Consider the following 17,454-nt stretch of genomic DNA (forward strand, 5'->3'; position numbering starts at 1 on the left):
TGGGAGAGACAGTGTAGTGTGTGTGTGTGTGTGTGTGTGTGTGTGTGTGTGTGTGTGTGTGTGTGTGTGTGTGTGTGTGTGTGTGTGTGTGTGTGTGTGTGTGTGTGTGTGTGTGTGAGTGTGTATTTAAAGTCTAGTGAGTGTGCGTAGGGTCAGTGCAAGGTAGAGTCAGTGCAGATAGTTTGGGTACCATTGGGCTGTCCACAACACCCTTTGTAGCGCTTTGCGGTCAAGGGCGGTGCTATTGCCATACCAAGCGGTGATGCAGCCAGTTAAGATGCTCTCGATGGTGCAGCTGTCGAACTTTATGAGGATTTGAGGGCCCGTGCCAAATCTTTTCAGCATCCCGAGGGGCATCAACAAGTATTCAATTCTAACATAAAACACTTCGATAAAAGTGAACCATAAGAACAGCGCACAAACTGATCTGCTCTTTCATCATTGTCTACTATTAAATAATCGTAACAGTATTTGGTCATTATCATGACGTAAATAAAAAAATTGTACAGACAGATGCTCTGGCATTGCAGACGATTTCAGCATCTGTCTACCCAGTGAGAATCATTAATGAGTACTGTATCATTTGGCTTAGGGGTTTGAGTAATCACCCGTTTTTGGACAGAGTGTCTGGGGGATGGTTGGTTCCAGCATGGCTGCATGGACCCACTAACTAACAACGCACGTTCTGTTACCAACTGATCCCTGTCACAAGCGCGCGCAGGCACACACAGACACACAAAGCAGATGGTTCACGGCAAATGTGAAACCCCTTATGTTGGTCATGAGGATGTGGTCTACAGTGTTTTTATCAATCAGCATGCTCATCATCAGACCTGGGTTCAAACAGTACTTATCTTCTTACAAATGCTTCAGCTGCACTCAATTGAGCTTGCCTGGTGCAATGGAACCAACGTAATTGTTTCAAAAGTGAAAACCCTGCCCATCTGGCACTCCGTTCAAGCTCAATCAAACACAAATTGAAAGAAATCAAATACTTTTTGAACCGAGGTCCGTTCATCGCATGAAATGCCAGCCAGACATATTTAAGCCAGGCCTCAGTCCATACAAGGAGACAATCCCCTATACCACAGATGCTATAAGATGACGCCAAGCAAAATCGGAGCCTTGAGAGACGAGCATGCTCTTGCATGTGATACGCATGCAATTATCTGTGGACATTGTAAATCCCTCTGCGGTGGTCTGAGCGAGTCAATACCGTCCACAGCAGATGCTACTGTCGCCTAACCTAGCGCTTTTAGTTACACAAGCTGACTGTCCAGAGTTCAACACTGGGCATCAAACCATCCACAGCATCTGCCACAGAAAATATGTAAAGGAATTGGAAGTAGCTGGAAGCATGCGTTTTCTACTGAGTATGAAGTAGTCACTCTGGGGTCATGTTCTTTTGTTTCTGCCTATAGAATTTAAACTAGGACTTTGAATATGCTAAATGCTAAATTCAATAGGTAAGATAGCGCCTGAAACACCGAACGACTGAAAATAGAGGCATGAGGAGCAGCTCTCCGGGCAGATATCTGAAAGAGGCACTGGATGTTTATTTGAGGGCCTTAGCGCCCCGCCTAGAAAACAATCTAGCTAGGGGAAACACTGGCTCTGGGAAAGCACCCTGAGAGAGCCACAGGGGTACAGTCGGTCTGCATACTTGCCCCAGTTCTGTCTCCAGAAGAACTCCAGGGTCTTTTGACTGGCAAAATGTTTCTTGACGGAGTAGTGCACCCTCTGGATGAGCATGTTGGCCAGGCCAGCCTGTTTCAGCAGGTACGCCTGGGTAGGGGAGTGGCCAAACGGGTCCACAGCCCAGCCCGTCTGGGGTTTCACGCCTAACAGGGAAGACCAGAGGGAAGATTCAGGTTCATGCAACAACCCTCCTCAAAATGTTGAGGAAAATTATAAACAATAGAAAACAATGAAACATCACCTAAAAATCCTTGTAATAAACATCTGTTACACAGGTCATCCCATTAAATCAACCAGTTTTCATTTGTCATCCTCCCTTAATTTTTAAGTCACCAGCTGCCACTAGGTTATGTGTTCATGTATAAACAGTAAAAATCTCTGATGGTTAAAATATGCCAATCATTTTGTGTCAATCATGCAAAATAACAAATTTGTTGAACAAATGCACTGAGAGCACAAAACATTAGGAGAGTGTTAATTGAAGACAAATCACTAGCAAGTAGCTTTCATTTGTGACTGGATGCATGTGTTAACACACCTCTCTCTCCAGCACAGGAAAACAAACAGCTTCACAGTGAGTGGACAAAATAATATGAACACCTGCTCTTTCCATGGCATAGCCTAACCAGGTGAAAGCTATGATCCCTTATCGATGTCACTTGTTAAATCCACTTCAATCCGTGTAGATGAAGGGGGTGGAGACAGGTTAAATACAGATTTTTAAGCCTCAAAACAATCGTATGCGTGCCATTCAGAGGGTGAATGGGCAAGACAAAATATTTAAGTGTCTTTGAACGAGGTTTGGTAGTAGGTGCCAGGCGCACCGGTTTGTGTCAAGAACTGCAACGCTGCTGGGTTTTTCACGCTCAACAGTTTCCAGTGTGCATCAAGAATGGTCCACCACCCAAAGGACATCCAGCCAAATTGACACAACTGTGGGAAGTGTTGGAGTCAACACGGGCCAGCATCCCTGTGGAATGCTTTCGACACCTTGTAGAGTCCCATCCCCCTGAAGAATTGAGGCTGTTCTGAGGGCAAAAGGGGGTGCAACTCAATATTAGGAAGGTGTTCTTAATGTTTTGTACACTCAGTGTATGTTGTGCCTGCCAACAACACTTATTTTTTACGATCTCTTTCCAGATAACAAACGCCTGATATATTATGTACTCACCCAAATTTCTCTCCAACCATTGGTGCCCCTCCAATAGCTGGTCAATTAATGCAAAGTAGTGTGAGTTGGCTTCATCAGGCATCACCCAGCCTCCAGTTGTAATCTCCAACTGGCCTCGCTCAACCAGACTAAACAACACAGAGCAAAAGGATCAGGATTTCAGATTGTCAACTCAGTCAATTACCGTCTCATAGCTCAAAGCCAAAATAAAAACAAACAAATCGTGAAGCGATCCAAAAACCCTGCAGCTTCATGAATTTGAGCTTATTTTTCTGTTCAACAGACAGGTATAATGTTTATTACTTGTTAAAAAAAAAACACTGGATTAAAAAGAGATGCTTTCGGTCACAAACATTATGACATGGATAATACGACATTCTGAGGGTGTCAAACATGCATCTTAGTTGCAGGAGAAGTCAAGGCCTTACTTATTGCAATAATCAGATCTATCTTTTCCTCTGTTGCTGTTTAATTATCTTACTCCTATGTCCTAAGAGTGTAATCAACTACTTTAGTAGATACTCCCCTCTCTTATTAGAAACCTCTTGCATTGATTTTGAGTCAGCATCGTTCCTCTGTTCGCAGAGCACATTTCAATTGCAGACTTCTTTAACGTGTCCCTGGCAAGTCCCTGTAATAAGAGCATAGAGCAGCAAAACAAAGTACGACGACTCAGCCCTTTTCGGAATAGAAATAGCTCTTTATTTTCTCTCCTTGGAAACCGGATTTTCCTCTGGGATCATTCAATCACCAGTGGGTTTCTTTTTGTTCTATTGTTCTATGATTGGACAGGTGGGAGCGGGGTGTAGTGTAGGTCTGTCCTGGTGTTGAAGAGTTGTAGTGAGGAAAGCAGATGCCATCTTCACTGAGCGGATAGCAACACTGCATTCTAACGAGGACGGATGGATGTGGCTGTCCTACAAAACCCGAAACGTGCTGCTCAAAAACAAGTTCCTCTCAAATCCTAAAGGTGTGTTCCCGAAGAAATAATGAGGTTGTTTGTTTGAATTTCATGAGCGATAGTTCTCCGTGTACTGTAACAGACAACATTTTATCATTAAGCGCCAGACCTTGAATTTGCTGACATCAAATGAAAACCTGCAAAGAAAATAAGTTATTAAATGAGCAACACCACCCTTCAAAAAAAGAGCAAACACGGAATATTCTAAAAAAAAAAAAAAGGGATGGATCTGGTTCGCTTTGAACTCCCTGCGCATCAAATCAATAGTGAATAAATATTAGTGTTGGATTTTTCATCTTCCTCCATCCTTCACCTTCAGGCTGTTTTCGCTTGTGCTCCTAATTGGAATTCTAACCTGCAGCTGAAATGTTTATTGCATTTCATACACCGTTTTGTAATCTCCCAAGGCTTCGTGCTGAAACCTACCCGCCAGTAGCTCGTCGTGAGCATGGCCAATGCACACAGCATTTTGTGATACCCTCTTTGCTTTTAGGGCTGTTTTCTGAAGCGGAAAACCCTCTCCCCGTCACTCCCTCCATGTCGTTCGCAGAGAACCCCCTGACTCCTGTTACATCCTCAAGGGGACATTGTCAACAGCAAAGAGACTGAGGCAGAGAGAGAGAGAGAGAGAGAGAGTATGTGTGAGCCCATGTGCCTCTCACAAGCACAATTGATTTTATGACCTCACGACCATTTGGAGTCAGTTTGGCTTGTTAAGGCAATTCAAACCAATGAACTCCTGCTACCAGGTAGAGTAAAGAATAAGTTGTACTGTAAACTGGGATGCGGCCATTGTTTTACCTGTACATACTGTATAGTGACAATCTCAGGCTGTGATGTTGTTGAGTTCATTTATCTACAACTTCTTCACTTCTAATGTCATTGCATTTTTAATAAACCCTATAAAACCGCTAGCCCTAAGCAAGGTATAACCTTGCTTTAATTAAAATGGGAATAACAGAGGAGCATCGGAATGTTATTGCAAATCCACTAAGGAATTAGCTTCCATGTTTACAGCAGCCAAGCTAAATCAAGAATACACTAACAGAATCCATAAGTGATTTGCAGTGGTGTACAGTACTTAAGTAAAAATACTTGAAAGTACTAATTAAGTTGTTTTATTCCTGTACTTTACTTTACTATTCATATTTTTGAAAACTTTTACTTTTACTTCACTACATTCCGAAAGAAAAGTATGTACTTTTTACTCCATACATTTTCCATGACACCCAAAATAACTTGTTACATTTTGAATGCTTAGCAGGACAGGAACATGGTCTAATTCACACACTTATCAAGAGAACATTCCTGGACGTCCCTACTGCGTCTGATCTGGCGGACTCACTAAACACACATGCTTTGTTTGTAAATTATGTCTGATTGTTGGAGCGTGCCCCTGGCTATCCATAAAGAAAAAATAAAATGATGCCGTCTAGTTTGCTTTATATAAGGAATTTTTACTTTTGATACTTAAGTATATTTAAATACTTTTAGACTTTTACTCAAGTAGGATTTTACTGGGCGATTTTCACTTTTACTTGACAAATGTTCTATTAAGGTATGTTTACTTTTACTCAAGTATGACAATTGGGTACTTCTTTCACCACTGGTGATTTGCTGCTCATAGTGATTTCAGTCTCAACTTGAAGCTAGAATGACACAGACAGAACTCCTACCTCTTGACAGCGTCTCTCTTCTGGCCGTCGATGCTGTCCCACCACTTGGCGAAGTAGGAGATCTCGGACCAGATCATTTTCCTGCGGCTGTCCTCGTGGAGTTTCACCACCATGTTGTTCAAGATGTGCTGGGTCTGGTCCCGGTAGTAGTCATCAAACGTCTTCAGCCATCCTGAAAATGAACAAATGGACAACTATGACAAAGTGGTTGAGCATACATTACGACTATAGAGTGGTGTGTAAGGAATAATCTACTTATGTTCAGTTCTATATATAATGCTATGTGGTCTATCTGTCTGCCATAGATTAAATAAACGGATTCAATAAAGCCATCATCATCATCATCATCATCATCATCATCATCATCATGTGAATGAGCAGAACATGTGGTTCAATCAATTTGCCACATCCATTGATTTCCCAACATGTTATCATATTTCCAATGAAAATCAATGCATTCAACAAAAAAAGTCTGAACATTGCATTGTTCTTTCCAATGCAAGACAAAATAGGATAAATCATCCAGTGAACGGCAAACAGGCCTGAGTGCTTTTAATCTATGCAAGGGTGTGAGAATAGTCATGAGCTACTGTATACAGCTGTAAGGGAAAGACCACCCCAGTTAAACCAGAAAGCCAGCTCGGGTTACTAAAGAGTTAACCAATCTCAGGAACAAAGAATAGACTGGACCTGGCTGTTACTGAGCTGCAGATGCTGCTACTGAGCATACACACGACGTGACAAGCGCCCGGAACTACCAGCACTCTTACTGCCTGCACTGATGCCGTAGTCTCTAGAATGCTTGTGAGGGACTACGCCTTCACACTGCAATACATAGTTCAAATGCTCTGTTTCTGTGGAAAATGTAACAGTGAGGAAATGTATAGAAAACAGGCTTGTTATATGTCTGATCAATTGTTTTCTTTTTCTGATCAATGTGTGGTATATGGCCAATATACCACGCTAAAGGCTGTTCTTAGGAACGACACACCGCGGAGTGCCTGGATACAGCCCTTCGCCGTGGTATATTGGCCATATACCAAACTCCTGAGGTGCCTTATTGCTATTATAAATTAGTTACCAATGTAATTAGAGCAGTAAAAATAAATGTTTTGTCATACCAGTGGTATATGATCTGATATACAACGACTGTCAGAATTCAGGGTTCGAACCACCCAGTTTATAATGTGGTATAATGTAGTCTTTAGGTTGTATACTCTGTTATAATGCTTGTCTTTAGGTTGTATACTCTGTTATAATGCTTGTCTTTAGGTTGTATACTCTGTTATAATGCTTGTCTTTAGGTTGTATACTACGTTATAATGCTTGTCTTTATGTTGTATACTGTGGTATAATGCTTGTCTTTACATTGTATACTGTGGTATAATGCTTGTCTTTACATTGTATACTGTGGTATAATGCTTGTCTTTACATTGTATACTGTGGTATAATGCTTGTCTTTACATTGTATACTGTGGTATAATGCTTGTCTTTACATTGTATACTGTGGTATAATGCTTGTCTTTACATTGTATACTGTGGTATAATGCTTGTCTTTACATTGTATACTGTGGTATAATGCTTGTCTTTACGTTGTATACTGTGGTATAATGCTTGCTCCCTTGGCAGACCATGAAACACAATTAACCTAGGAATATGAATCCTGACTGCTGTGGAGCTGCCTACGCCTTGCTTCCTGTCTACACGAGGTGTGACTGTATTAAGTAGAGAAAACAAAGCGTTGAAGAAGTCACAGAGGAAAGTCCAGTGTTTCTAGGTTAGCTTCTAAGGGACAATATACTCCAAAATGAAATGTGAGCAGATGTTTTTAAACCTCAACGGTAGTCTTACGTCAAGATAATTCCATGTCCCACGCCATCGACTGTGAAGAACCACAACTTGATTTTGGAGTGTGGTGTCCCTTTAATGCTCTCTGAAGTAGTGCACCGCTTACCAGGATCATTGTGTGAGTGGGGCACAACAAAGACTTGTAGTGGCTCGCTGTCCCATTCATTCTCCTGGTAGGTGATATCAAATCCTTGTTTCCACACTCCCCCGTCAGGATTGTCAAAGGTCAGAAGATCATAAACATCCAGCAACTGAAAAAGACACAAAAAGCAAACACTCCAAACCCTGTTTCTGTTTCTCCCTGAGACAAATAGTGGGATATTCTTTGAAGTAAACTACTACCATACACTGAAGTATATTTCACCTGTTTATTGTCAACAATGTATTATTAGTAGTATTGAAAGTATTGAACAATACGGCCACAAATAGTCTGTGACACTGGTTTGCAGCAAAGCGTCACTTTATCAGGCAATGTTGCCTACTCTAGAATGTGTTTAAGGAAGTTTAATGTACTTGGTTCAGTTTCAGTTTGGTGTTCACGTTATGTCAAAGTAGCAGTCAAATGAAGTGCCCTAAATCCACCAGTGAAAAGAAAGAAAACGAAGAAAACAATGCCTCTGTTCCTGGAAATCGGTGTATGATAACATTCACATCTGTGATATCAGCAGGTCAGAAGAATGCAAATGAGAGATGGAACTTCTAATGCAACAGAGGCTGCTTGGGGTTTCTCTGGGACTCGCGCCAACTTAAATATCTGGCTTTGTTTTACGGCCAAATAAAATAATGGAGTAATTGGAATGTGATACCGAGAGGACAAGATGATAAAATGGGTTATCTGTCATGGGTTTATATGTACAGTATGGAATTGTACAAGAACCCTTACTAAAGCCATGGTTTTAATAACAGGAACATGAAACGCAGAAAATAGCATGTTATCATGATTGGTGTCAAGAAGAAACATGATGACACAGTGCATTCGGAAAGTATTCAGACCCCTTGACTTTTTCCACATTTTGTTACGTTACAGCCTGATTCTAGAAATATATATTTTTTAAATAATCCTCAACAATCTACACACAATACCCCATAAAGACAAAAGTGGAAACAGGTTTGTAGACATTTTTGCACATTTAATAAAAATGAAAAACAGAAATACGTTATTTATATAAGTTTTCAGACCCTTTGCTATGAGACTCGAAATTGAGCTCAGGTGCATCCTGTTTCCATTGACCATCCTTGAAATGTTTCTACAACTTCATTGCAGTTTACCTGTGGTAAATGTAATTGATTGGACATGATTTGGAAAGAAACACACCTGTCTATATAAGGTCCCACAATTGACAGTGCATATCAGAGCAAAAACCAAGCCATAATGTCGAAGGAAATTTCCGTAGAGCTCAGAGACAGGATTGTGTTGAGGCACAGATCTGGGGAATGGTACCAAAACATTTCTGCAGCATTGAAGGTCCCCAAGAACACAGTGGCCTCTACTACCAAGACTCTTCCTAGAGCTGGCCGCCTGGCCAAACTTCGAAATCGGGGGAGAAGGGCCTTGGTCAGGGAGGTGACCTAGAACCCGATGGTCACTCTGACAGATCTCTGGAGAGACCTTAAAAAATCTGTGCAGCAATGCTCCCCATTCAACCTGACAGAGCTTTAGAGGATCTACAGAGAAGAATGGGAGAAAATCCCCAACTACAAGTGTGCCAAGATTGTATCGTCATACCCAAGAAGACTCGAGGCTGTAATCGCTGCCAATGGTGCTTCAACAAAGTACTGAGTATAGGGTCTGAATACTTAGAATTGAAGCCAGAGGTTTACATACACCTTAGCCAAATACATTTAAACTCAGTTTTTCACAATTCCTGACATTTAAGCCTTGTAAAAATCCCCTGTCTTAGGTCAGTTAGTATCACCACTTTATTTTAAGAATGTGAAATGTCAGAATAATAGTAGAGAGAATGATTTATTTCAGCTTTTATTTCTTTCATCACATTCCCAGTGGGTCAGAAGTTTACATACACTCAATTAGTATTTGGTAGCATTGCCTTTAAATCGTTTAACTTGGGTCAAGCGTTTTGGGTAGCCTTCCACAAGCTTCCCACAATAAGTTGGGTGAGTTTTGGCCCATTCCTCCTGACAGAGCTGGTGTAACTGAGTCAGGTTTGTAGGCCTCCTTGCTCGAAAACGATTTTTCAGTTCTGCCCACAACTTTTCTATAAGATTGAGGTCAGGGCTTTGTGATGGCCACTCCAATACCTTGACTTTGTTGTCTTTAAGCCATTTTGCCACAACTTTGGAAGTATGCTTGGGGTCATTGTCCATTTGGAAGACCCATTTGCTATCAAGCTTCCTGACTGACTGATGTTTCCTGACTGATGTCTTGAGATGTTGCTTCAATATATCCACATAATTTTCCTACCTCATGATGTCATCTATTTTGTGAAGTGCAACAGTCCCTCCTGCAGCAAAGCACCCTCAGAACATGATGCTGCCACCCCCATGCTTCACAGTTGGGATGGTGTTATTCGGCTAGCAAGCCTCCCCCTTTTTCCTCCAAACATAACAATGGTCATTATGGTCAAACAGTTCTAATATTGTTTCATCAGACCAGAGGACATTTCTCCAAAAAGTACAATCTTTGTCCTCATGTGCAGTTGCAAACCGTAGTCTGGCTTTTTTATGGCGGTTTTGGAGCAGTGGCTTCTTCCTTGTTGAGCGGCCTTTCAGGTTATGTCGATATAGGACTCGTTTTACTGTGGATATAGATACTTTTGTACCTGTTCCTCCAGCATCTTCATAAGGTCCTTTGCTGTTGTTCTGGGATTGATTTGCACTTTTTGCACCAAAGTAGGTTCATCCCTAGGAGACAGAACGTGTCTCCTTCCTGAGCTATATGATGGCTGCATGGTCCCATGGTGTTTTTACTTGCGTACTATTGTTTGTACAGATGAACGTTGTACCTTCAGGCGTTTGGAAATTGCTCCCAAGGATGAACCAGACTTGTGGAGGTCTACCATTTATCATTTTTTCTGAGGTATTGACTGATTTCTTATGATTTTCCAATGATGTCAAGCAAAGAGGCACTGAGTTTGAAGGTAGGACTTGAAATACATCCACAGGTACGAGGTGTACCAATTGACTCAAATTATGTCAATTAGCCTATCAGAAGCTTCTAAAGCCATGACATCATTTTCTGGAATTTTCCAAGCAGTTTAAAGGCACAGTCAACTTAGTGTATGTAAACTTCTGACCCATTGAAATTGTGATAGAATTAATTATAAGTGAAATAATCTGTCTGTAAACAATTGTTGGAAAAATTACTTGTGTCATGCAGAAAGTAGATGTCCTAACCGACTTGCCAAAACTATAGTTTGTTAACAAGAAATTTGTGGAGTGGTTGAAAAACAAGTTTTAATGACTCCAACCTAAGTGTATGTAAATGTGATATTTCCGTTTTAATTCTTAATAAATGTGCAAAAATGTCTAAAAACCTGTTTTTGCTTTGTCATTATGGGGTATTGTGTGTAGATGGATGAGGGGGGAAAATAACTATGTAATACATTTTAGAACAAGGTTGTAACGTAACAAAATGTGGAAAAAGTCAAGAGGTCTGAATACTTTCCGAATGCTCCTTCTCTGGTTCAGGCTGTTGAAGAGCTCCAGACTGCTTTTCAGTCACTGCAGGCCTCCCTTTATGGTCTCAAACTGGTCTTGAATATACAAAAAAATAAATTCATGACCTTTACCAGAGCTAGAACGTTAGCATTGTCACATCTGGTGGCTTATCCATTGAAAAAGTGTCATCCTACAAATACCTAGGTATTTGGTTGGATGACAAGTTGTCCTTTAAAGTTCATGTGGATAATCTTGTGACAAAGCTTAAACTGAAATTGTTTTTTTTATTTTCGTAATAAGACTTGCTTCCTGCTTATGGCTAGAAAGAAGCTTGTTCAGGCCACTTTTCTCTCTGTAATTGATTATGGTGACTTGTTGTTTATGCATGCAACCTCCAGCGATCGGTAAGCTGCTCAGACAGCTGATGCTTAAAGTTAGTGAGGGAGATATGAGTCTCCAACTTCAGTGATTTTTGCAATTCGTTCCAGTCATTGGCAGCAGAGAACTGGAAGGAAAGGCGGCCAAAGGGGGTGTTGGCTTTGGGGATGACCAATGAAATATACCTGCTGGAGCGCGTGCTACGGGTGTGTGTTGCTCTGGTGACCAGTGAGCTGAGATAAGGCGGAGCTTTACCTAGCAAAGACTTATAGATGACCTGGAGCCAGTGGGTTTGGCGACGAATATGTAGCGAGGACCAGCCAACGAGAGCATACAGGTCGCAGTGGTGGGTAGTATATGGGGCTTTGGTGACAAAATGGATGGCACTGTGATAGACTGCATCCAATTTTCTGAGTAGAGTATTGGAGGCTATTTTGTAAATGACATCGCCGAAGTCAAGGATCGGTAGGATAGTCAGTTTTACAAGGGTATGTTTGGCAGCATGAGTTAAGGAGGCTTTGTTGCAAAATAGGAAGCTGATTCTAGATTTAACTTTGGATTGGAGATGCTTAATGTGAGTCTGGAAGGAGAGTTTACAGTCTAGCCAGACACCTAGGTATTTATAGTTGTCCACATATTCTAAGTCAGAACCGTCCAGAGTAGTGATGCTAGTCGGGCGGGCTGGTGCGGGCAGTGATCGGGTGAAAAGCATGCAATTAGTTTTACTAGCATTTAAGAGCAGTTGGAGGCCACGGAAGGAGTGTTGTATGGCGTTGAAGCTCGTTTGGAGGTTTGATAACACAGTGTCCAAAGAAGGGCCAGATGTATACAGAATGGAGTCGTCTGCGTAGAGGTGGATCAGAGAACCACCAGCAGCAGTTACCATACCCGGTCTGCTAGGTGGTTGCTACTTAAAGTCCCCAGGGCATTCACAGTATTAGGCAAGACTGCCTTCTCTTCTTGTGCACCAGCCGCATGGAATAATCTACAATCCATGCTTCATCTAGATATGTTAATGCCACTGAATGAATTTAATATATTAATGGGAGACTGTTACGAAGGAGTGTAAATGCTTTTTTTTAGGCTGGATCATGTTGTGTTGTATTGTTGTATGTTTTAATTATGAAATGTATTGATTGTTGCTGCCTTCTTGGCCAGGTCTCCCTTGAAAAAGAGACTCTGGGTCTCAATGGGCTTTTCCTAGTTAAATAAAGGTCAAATAAAATAAAAACATATACACACACGGTGGCAATATTCACTCATTTTGTCTATTTAAGCACAGGGGTGACAGATTTCTTTGTTAATCCGTAACATTGTTGAGTATTGACTGACTTAATTGTACCTAAAGGCATTATCTCTACTGAAAGAAACCTGTATTTCAAGTCAAACTGCAGTCCCCTCCTCAACACTAGCTGCCCTCTTACATTTTACATGCAATTTTTTGATTTTTTAAAATGATTGTTGTGTATCCTATTTGCGAGATATTTTATTAGGGTTGGGATGTATCCAGATGTTCATACCGTTTCTGTACAACACCGGGGTATTCTGTATTACCGGAAGTGCACACTGCACGGTTATCCAGAGCAAATTTTAGTATAAATTAGGGTTAAGTGCCTTGCTCGAGGGCACATCCAAAGATTATTCACCTCGTCGGCTCAGGGATTTCAACCATTGACCTTTCCTGGCCCAACGCTCTTAACCTCTAGACTACCTGACACACAAAACAATTGTAGGCAACAGGGATCTTGATACAGGAGGGGATTGAATGTCTCTGCTGTAACCAATAAGCTTGATCTTGACATCTAACCACTTAGCTAGTAAGTTAGCAAACCAAATACATAGCTGGCTAGAGCCCTGAGCTGGATATAATTGATTTGACACAGCTTAGATTTCTGATAGTTATACTTAAAGACACACTATGCAGAAATTGCTCCGCCATTTCCTGGTTGCTAAAATTGTAATAGTTCCCCTAATTTCAGTTTATGTGACAAAACAAGCAGTCATTGTGTTTGGAATCATTGTACCATCTAGACCGCTGTGAAATATCTTTCCCATAACCAAAAACATTGTATTTTCAGCTGTTTGAAGGTGGTGTCCAAAACCAACAGCAAAAGACACAAAAACAAAACTTAAGAACAGGAAGCATAGAACAGATCTACCGCTTCTTAGACTTGCTTTCAATGAGACTGAAATATCTATAACTCACATTTCTATGTGATTTTGGTCGGGCCATTCAAAACATTACATATTGTAGCTTTAACTTATAGTTAGTTATAAGCAGTGGCGTAGCACGCACCCCACATGCTCATGATATAGGTACTGAGTGATTAACCAACATTTTGGTAATTCTTTCATTTTTAAATAGCTACTTGTCCAATGTTGGTTCCATTATTTGAATTCCATTTCATTTCATTTTTTATTTTATTTTGCTCAATGCACAGTTTCTCTAGAGGTAAATCAGATCAAGCCCAAACTATGTGAGGTAGTAGGGAGTTCTAGTTTCCAAGAGGCCAATCTTCTACATGGTTAGCGCAGAAAACGTGGTAACTAACTACAATGCCCATAATCCATTGCGCGCCTACTTGTCTGGTCTGTGCGTTTCTTTTATGCCTGCTACACTAGGTTAGTGTGGGGCAGACACGGCGTGGGAGACAAAATAATACACGATCGAGAGGGATAGAGAGCAGTTGCTTCGGGAGGTATCTCTACCTGAAAATACATGATCTAAGTGATTGACAGTTGGTATTCAGCAGTCATAAAGGTATACATTATTTACTTTGAAGAACTACTAAAATAGTGATTTTGTCAGACAGCATAGGCAGCAGTTGTACAGAGATGATGACTTGGAATGAAATAACAATGTCATCAAATAAAATAAATGTAATATACACCACAACTGAAATATTTTATTAAAGTAATGTGAATAAATTATGGTTAATGGGCAGTCACTACCATCATGGGACTTTTAATAATTGTTTTATTCTGTGTTGTTAAAGCATTCAACCCACATAATGCATAGTGCATTTAATATCTATAAAATAATCAAAACCGAAAACTGATATTTTTTTTTAGAATCGGACCGAAACCAAACCAACCTCAAAAAGCACTAATCACTCAGCACTATCATGTTATTAATTATGAAAAATATTCATGACACATAGTGTAATGGTTTTTACATTTGTCCTTCATTTTAACACCATAGTCACGTCCCACTGTAACAAGGACTTTCCCTGTGGCTATCGCAAGGCTTCATATTTCACACTGACGGTAGGAGCAATTCAGCGTGGTAATGAGATCATGACGATGTCTCTCTGTATAACGAAATAATCTTATCAAAATAGGTTAGAGTTCAGTAATAAAAATAACACGGGCAGTTCTAACGCTGTCCATTGAAGTTTTGTTCACTTCAAACTTTCAATGGAGTATGCTTTACAGCTCTAATCGTAGTTCAAGCCTACAACAACATTGCATCTGCAAATACCTGAGCTGTTTCTAATTTTCTCTAAAAGTCTTACCTGCACCCCATCTGCTGGCTTAGAGAACTCCCTTGCTGCAAACTGACAGTCTTGGGAGTCAATAGGGAGGACCAGTGGAGGCGAAGCCAGCAGTTCTGGGTAGGGTCCTTGGCTCATGTTCCCTCCATCAGGAACCCCATCCTTGACCGACTCCTTGAGGTTGATCACAGAGTCCCTGATGTTGGTTATGATCTCATTGTTCTCTGCCAGTAGTCTCTCCAAGCGGTCAATCTTACCCTGCAGGATTGACAACTGGCCCTGGTCAAGGAAAAGAAGGGACAGAGGAAAACAAGTTCACTGGCTTTATACAATACAGTATGCATCTAATTACTATGCAATAACCGTTGATAAATGAGTTATAATGACAGTCAATTGACAGTCAATAAACTAGTTGTAAACCCTTAATAAAAGTAACCTTATTATAGTGTTACCAAAATGAGGACCTATGGCTATGTCATCCATGGTGACAAATATAGCATACTATATTACACACAAATCCAGTGTCAATGCATATAGGGTTAATTGTTAAGCCCTCAATGAAAGGAAGTGGAAATGACGAATAAAGAGATAAGAGGTCAATCACCTTCTTGTTGCACAAACATGTCAACTTTTAGCAGTTTCACTTAGTCTCGATATCCCATACCTTGGGCAATAGCATTAGGCGCCAAATAGGTGTATAATAATAGGGTGTAGGTTATGCTGGAACATTGTTATTGTGGGAGGCAACCCGATTGCCTAGAAATACTAGTTTTCACTGATTCAGGAACGTAATTATGTGACACACAACCCCACGATATCAAGATCTCAATATGAAAATGACCTTAGGACTTCCAAAAAATCATACACTTGTGTTTATTGGAACCATTTCTGTTTCAAGACGATAACGATATCATGGCTACAGTTGAAAATGTGTTTCCTGTCGGGAAGCGAAAACTGTTAAACATTGTCTGTAACGTTGGTACTTTGTAACAATGTAAAAACGACCAGTTGGCCTACTAACCGTACCCATGCCTACAGCAGCCAATCAACACCAGTTATCTACACAGTAAGCGTTATAGGATTTTGAGGAAATAGGCTACTTTACAAATTCATTAATATTTGTGCAACTATGTAAAAACAAGGTTCCTCAGTTATAGGCTATATCTTACAGAAAATAATTCCGACTTACATTTTGCAATCTATCCCCACCGTTGTTTGGACTTTTGGTATTGTCTAATTGCAGGTGATCCAGCATCAGGTACAATGAGAAGACCACTACACAAAATATGGCACTGCCAAAAACAGTGACTTGCCGATTGAGCCTTATCATAATTTACAATCGATACTGCCAGGTGAATCGAAGTTGATTGCATTGAGTGACAGCAATAAAGGAAATGGTCGATGTCTTGACTCCGCGGTGAGGATCGGAAAATGTTTATGCTATTCCTAAAACTCTTTAAAAAAAATAGTAATACATTCTTCTTTAGTGTGTTACGACGGAACTTACATAATTGTAGACATTTCCTCCTATGTACAATAAACTTTAAAACGCTGGATCTGTCACGCAAAGGTAGCCTGAACCACAGGCTGCGTCCTCGGAGGCAAAGTTTTAGTGTGAAAGATTAGTGTGATTCAGCAGATCGACCCCGTCTCCTTCCTGTATTTGTTTTCTGTTCAAATTAAGCGAGGAAGTGAAAAGCATATGGTATGAACGTGCGCCGCCTACCGACTCACAACTTTCATTTGAGGCGCACAGGTAAAGTCGTGCGTTACTGCGTTTTTAGTCCAGCGCACAATGCGTAAACGTTTCCAACTCCATCGTTTTGCGATCATTGCCCTTATCCCACTGTAGTATTTTCCAGAAAACACGCCTCCAATGATTCATTTGTGATGCCAAAACTTGGTCATTAACTCCAGAAAACACCAGAGACCTCGTGAAAATGCCACTGATGATTCCAGGCTGTCCAAATGCCAGCTTCTACTTGATCTCGTTCATATTTTCAACATTTGGAATTGAAAACGAGCGAAAGATGTGACGCTATTTCATTGCAAACGTCAACAGCATCTGCGGAAATAGACAAGCTCCACCGACAAAATTTTCATTTCTTACTCCATCCTAATTGTAAAATGGAGATAAGCAAACAAAATTGAAAACGCCACCAATTTCACTCAGCATTTATGGATTGAGTAAAGCGACACGAACGTGCAATTCTTTGCGTTACAAGTTTCCTTTGTGAATGTAATCTCACAACTGAGAAACGTCTCCCTCCTCTCTCTCCAGGCCACAGTAGTAGCCCAGTAGGGCACAGGAGAACCGAAACTTGCATACGCCTCCTCTGACATCATTTGGTGACGAAAAATATAATTTGGATCAAATTTAACAGGTAAAAAAAGATATGGATAGATTCATGGGGTAATTCGGAGTGTAAATGATCAACTATTTATATTAGGCTAATACTAATACTAATATTATTATTAATACAACTAATAGTCTTAATAATAATATTAATAAATACTTGTTTTTTTATTAACTGTAATTATATAATCAAGGTCAAATCATCTAGATTTGGCAGTCAATCATTTATTCGTTTAAATAACTTAATTAATCTT

At 40.5% G+C, this 17,454-nt stretch overlaps 1 protein-coding gene across 2 annotated transcripts in view; it reads right to left on the minus strand.

Moving 5' to 3' along the window:
- Positions 1 to 17,074, minus strand: part of man2a1 (mannosidase, alpha, class 2A, member 1) — a 63,013-nt gene extending 45,939 nt beyond the window's left edge. Inside the window, exons 1-6 of one of the 2 annotated variants that reach the window (XM_014126665.2) lie at positions 16,034 to 17,074; positions 14,866 to 15,123; positions 7,461 to 7,605; positions 5,507 to 5,678; positions 2,870 to 2,997; positions 1,668 to 1,841 (exon numbers count right to left, since the gene is read on the minus strand). In XM_014126665.2, coding sequence (XP_013982140.1) covers positions 1,668 to 1,841; positions 2,870 to 2,997; positions 5,507 to 5,678; positions 7,461 to 7,605; positions 14,866 to 15,123; positions 16,034 to 16,174 — 1,018 coding nt within the window. In that variant the 5' untranslated portion in view covers positions 16,175 to 17,074. The remainder of the gene's footprint in view (positions 1 to 1,667; positions 1,842 to 2,869; positions 2,998 to 5,506; positions 5,679 to 7,460; positions 7,606 to 14,865; positions 15,124 to 16,033) is intronic. The other variant, XM_014126673.2, reaches the window with a different exon arrangement.
- Positions 17,075 to 17,454: the final 380 nt, after the last annotated feature.

Source organism: Salmo salar, chromosome ssa01 (genome assembly GCF_905237065.1).
Source record: "Salmo salar chromosome ssa01, Ssal_v3.1, whole genome shotgun sequence".
In the NCBI taxonomy this organism is placed as follows: Eukaryota; Metazoa; Chordata; class Actinopteri; order Salmoniformes; family Salmonidae; genus Salmo; species Salmo salar.